Consider the following 2,907-nt stretch of genomic DNA (forward strand, 5'->3'; position numbering starts at 1 on the left):
AAAAAAAAAACCAGAGAAAATCAAGAAAAGTAGAAAAACCTATGTAAAGCTTGAACTTACAGTGAAGTACTCCTCGGCTCACCCTCCCCTCTGCTCGGCTCGAACCCAACTGAACTAAGGCCCCGCCCACAGCCGCCATGCAGAGCGTGTACCCGACCAGGGAGCTGCCCCATCTGCTGCGGCTGCCCTCCACCGCCCGCCGCGCCCAGCTGCTCGAGGTGTGCCGCATCTCGGCCGGCGTGCGCATCTTCAACTGGGACTGCAGGGGCAGGAAGGCGGACACGGACTCGACCCATGGGCTGCTCGACCGTACGTGAGGCATGGCCGCGGACGCTCTACGGCCGCCGGCGAGCTCAGTCGCGAGTTGGGCTGCCTACCCGCAGGGCGTTTACCCGCCCGCTCGGCCTCCCTATACTCATGGGCAACACCTGTTTCCAGTGCCGGGGCTAGTGAAGGAGGCTGCGGCGGTCACCAGGAAGATGGTCACGGCCTCCGTCGAGGATATCGAGTCTAGGCTGTGGGCGGCCACGGCCGCACTGGAGGCTACCCAACTACAGACGGCCGGCGCGGGGGAGGGCGCCAGCCGCGACCCGCGCGTCGACCCGGACCTGCTCAAGGAGACCGTCATCTTTCTGCGGCAGCAGCAGGTGCTCTTCAGGCGGCTGCTGGAGGATGTGGAGGGCGCCGGGGAAGAGGCGCGCCGCCTAACGGCTCAGCTGGAGGCTGGCCTCGGCGACGTGCACGCCGTGGTGCAGTCCAAGACCGCCGTGCCCACCAACCAGGTGTACGTGAGTGTCGAACCACGGCCCCGCGCTCCTTATATACGGCGGATCCACAAGGGTGACTTGACTGACTCGCCTTGCATCTGTGGCCCGACAGCCTCAGTTCATGTCGCTGGCGTCCACGTGGGAGGCCCTGGAGGCGCAGGCCGTGGTCATCAGCCGCGCTGCCAGCATCCACCGCCGCCTGGGGGCGTACTCTAAGGTGAGGAGGGACTGCGCTGGGTCGGGTCGGAATCATCCAGAAAGCACGGCCGTCGTTCTGTATTCCGAACCTGATAAGTTCAGCCCACGCAAGCTCTCGTAGCGCCTGTTAGGTAGGCAGCATCTTGCATCCGTTGCATGCGTGTAGTGCGGGATGGCCTACCCCGAGTCTCGCGGGTGTCGAGCTCCCGGGATTCACCGAATGAATCTCTGCGAGCAAACGGGCGTACATGTAGGTTAGCTTTCTTGACAACCTCTTTGCCTTTGTTCGCTAGTAAAATAAAATAAAAGCGGGGTCCACTATGAAAAATTAGGGAAAAATCATTGAAAAAATCAAGGAAAAGTCAATAAAAATTAGGAAAAATCAAGGAAAACCAAGGAACAACATCTAAAATTGGCGTACGCTTTATAGGGTATACCCCTTGGAATCCGACCCACTGTTAAACTCAAACTTAATGCAGGATGTCCACTGTGTGGACGACACCGTGCTCCGTGGCTTCCTCGACAAGGCCCAGCGCCCGACCCCCACGGACGCAGAGAGGGTGTCCTCTGGTCTAACAGCCGGCGCCGACGCCGACCTCAGGCTACTGGAGGCCGCGCGGAAGCGACTTGACAGGGACCTGGGCCGCGGGGACGTGGTCGCTGAGGTGAGTTAGTGTTGCACACCTGGACCTCGTGGCACCTCGTGCAGTGCGAGCGGCTCTCGGTAGCAGTGCTTTCGCTTGTGCCCGCGCAGTTCGAAGGGTTCTGCCCCTGGTTCCTGGCGGTGTCCGGCGGGGGGCTGGTGCCCGGGTGCCCAGCTCTCGGGCTGTGCGAGGCTGGCCCGGGTGCCGCCGGCGGCGGCCCTCGCCTCTACGCGCTGTGCTCGCTGCAAGCGGCGCAGCTCTTCTCCTCCAACCCCAACCAGTGAGTCAGAAGACGCGCGCTTTCATCGGTGCTGTTGCCACGTATTACCGCCGGTGTGTTTTGAATAGGTGGATCCAGCGCGCCCTGGACGAGGTGCGCCGTCGGCCCGCCCTAGTGGGCCTCCTCGGCCTGGCCGACGCGCTCCGGCCCGCGCTCGACGGGGACCCGCTGGCTTCGGTGGTGACCAGCGGAGGCCTCCGCGCCAGCTCCAGGCCGGGCGTCGAACTCGGCGCCGACCTCCAGCTCGGGCACGCCGGCATGCAGACGGAGGCCCGTCTGAGACGGCGTTCAGGCGCCGTGGCCGTGCACGTCCACATGCCGATTCTCGGGCCGGCCTCGCCACCGAAGCCTCGGACGCAGACCGCGGCCACGCAGACCGCGGCCAGCTCGTACCGCAGAGAGATTCACGCGCAGACCTTCCCGGCCAAGGACGCGGCCGTGCAGTGCCCCAGGACCGTGGCCTGCACCGCGGGGCCCGCGGGGGCGGCGGTGACGGGTGCGCTCAGCACCACCCTCGACTCAATACTGATGTAAATGCCGTAAATGTTGTTCTTTTCTACTCACCTTTCATTGTGTATGTAATTATGCTTTTTTAAATGCGTAAGAACTGAAATATCTTGTTTGGTTGAAAGCGCACACTGTTAAAATGATGCAAAGCAACGCTTTGCTTTTGCCGCCACCTCGCCTTTGCTCTCTGCCATCCCGGCCCGGCCGCCCCCCGTCGCAACCGAGGGCCCGGACCTGCGCGCCCGGACCGGACCGAATAGAAACGTGACAACACGGCGGGCGGAAGGACATCGCGCAACTTTTACCATCACGTGCGGGAAGGCGACCGACACCGCCAAGGAGCGGGGACGACGAGCTCTTGCAGGACGAGAGGTTTCTCAGAGCACCCCCTTACCCAACCCCCACCGGCTGGGCTGATGGTCTGAGAACAGAGACCGACAGACCGACAGTGTGTGTATGTGTTTGAGAGAGTGAGTGAGAGAGAGAGATATTGTGGATTGGGTGGGTGGGG

At 62.6% G+C, this 2,907-nt stretch overlaps 1 protein-coding gene across 2 annotated transcripts; it reads left to right on the forward strand.

The window, feature by feature from the left end:
• Positions 1-23: 23 nt before the first annotated feature.
• On the forward strand, positions 24-2,498 carry LOC113207435 (cilia- and flagella-associated protein 206-like). 2 transcript variants are annotated; one of them, XM_052276473.1, is made up of 6 exons: positions 26-309; positions 439-788; positions 880-984; positions 1,445-1,630; positions 1,720-1,889; positions 1,958-2,498. In XM_052276473.1, exons 1-6 carry the CDS (start codon positions 138-140, stop codon positions 2,421-2,423), a joined length of 1,449 nt encoding a protein of 482 aa, XP_052132433.1. In that variant the 5' UTR covers positions 26-137; the 3' UTR covers positions 2,424-2,498. The 2 variants fall into 2 exon arrangements, with proteins under 2 accessions (XP_052132434.1, XP_052132433.1); XM_052276474.1 differs by lacking the exon at positions 1,720-1,889 and having other exon boundaries at positions 24-309.
• Positions 2,499-2,907: the final 409 nt, after the last annotated feature.

Source organism: Frankliniella occidentalis, unplaced genomic scaffold (assembly GCF_000697945.3).
Source record: "Frankliniella occidentalis isolate FOCC.00 unplaced genomic scaffold, Focc_3.1 Scaffold3051, whole genome shotgun sequence".
Classification (NCBI taxonomy): domain Eukaryota; kingdom Metazoa; phylum Arthropoda; class Insecta; order Thysanoptera; family Thripidae; genus Frankliniella; species Frankliniella occidentalis.

Excerpts from the sequence above, each read along its gene's own strand:
- LOC113207435 (XM_052276473.1), top strand. The coding sequence starts at position 138 with ATGCAGAGCGTGTACCCGACCAGGGAGCTGCCCCATCTGCTGCGGCTG. Across the intron at positions 310-438 it reads GACCCATGGGCTGCTCGACC|TGCCGGGGCTAGTGAAGGAG; the intron begins GTACGTGAGGCA and ends ACCTGTTTCCAG. Across the intron at positions 1,631-1,719 it reads GCGGGGACGTGGTCGCTGAG|TTCGAAGGGTTCTGCCCCTG; the intron begins GTGAGTTAGTGT and ends GTGCCCGCGCAG.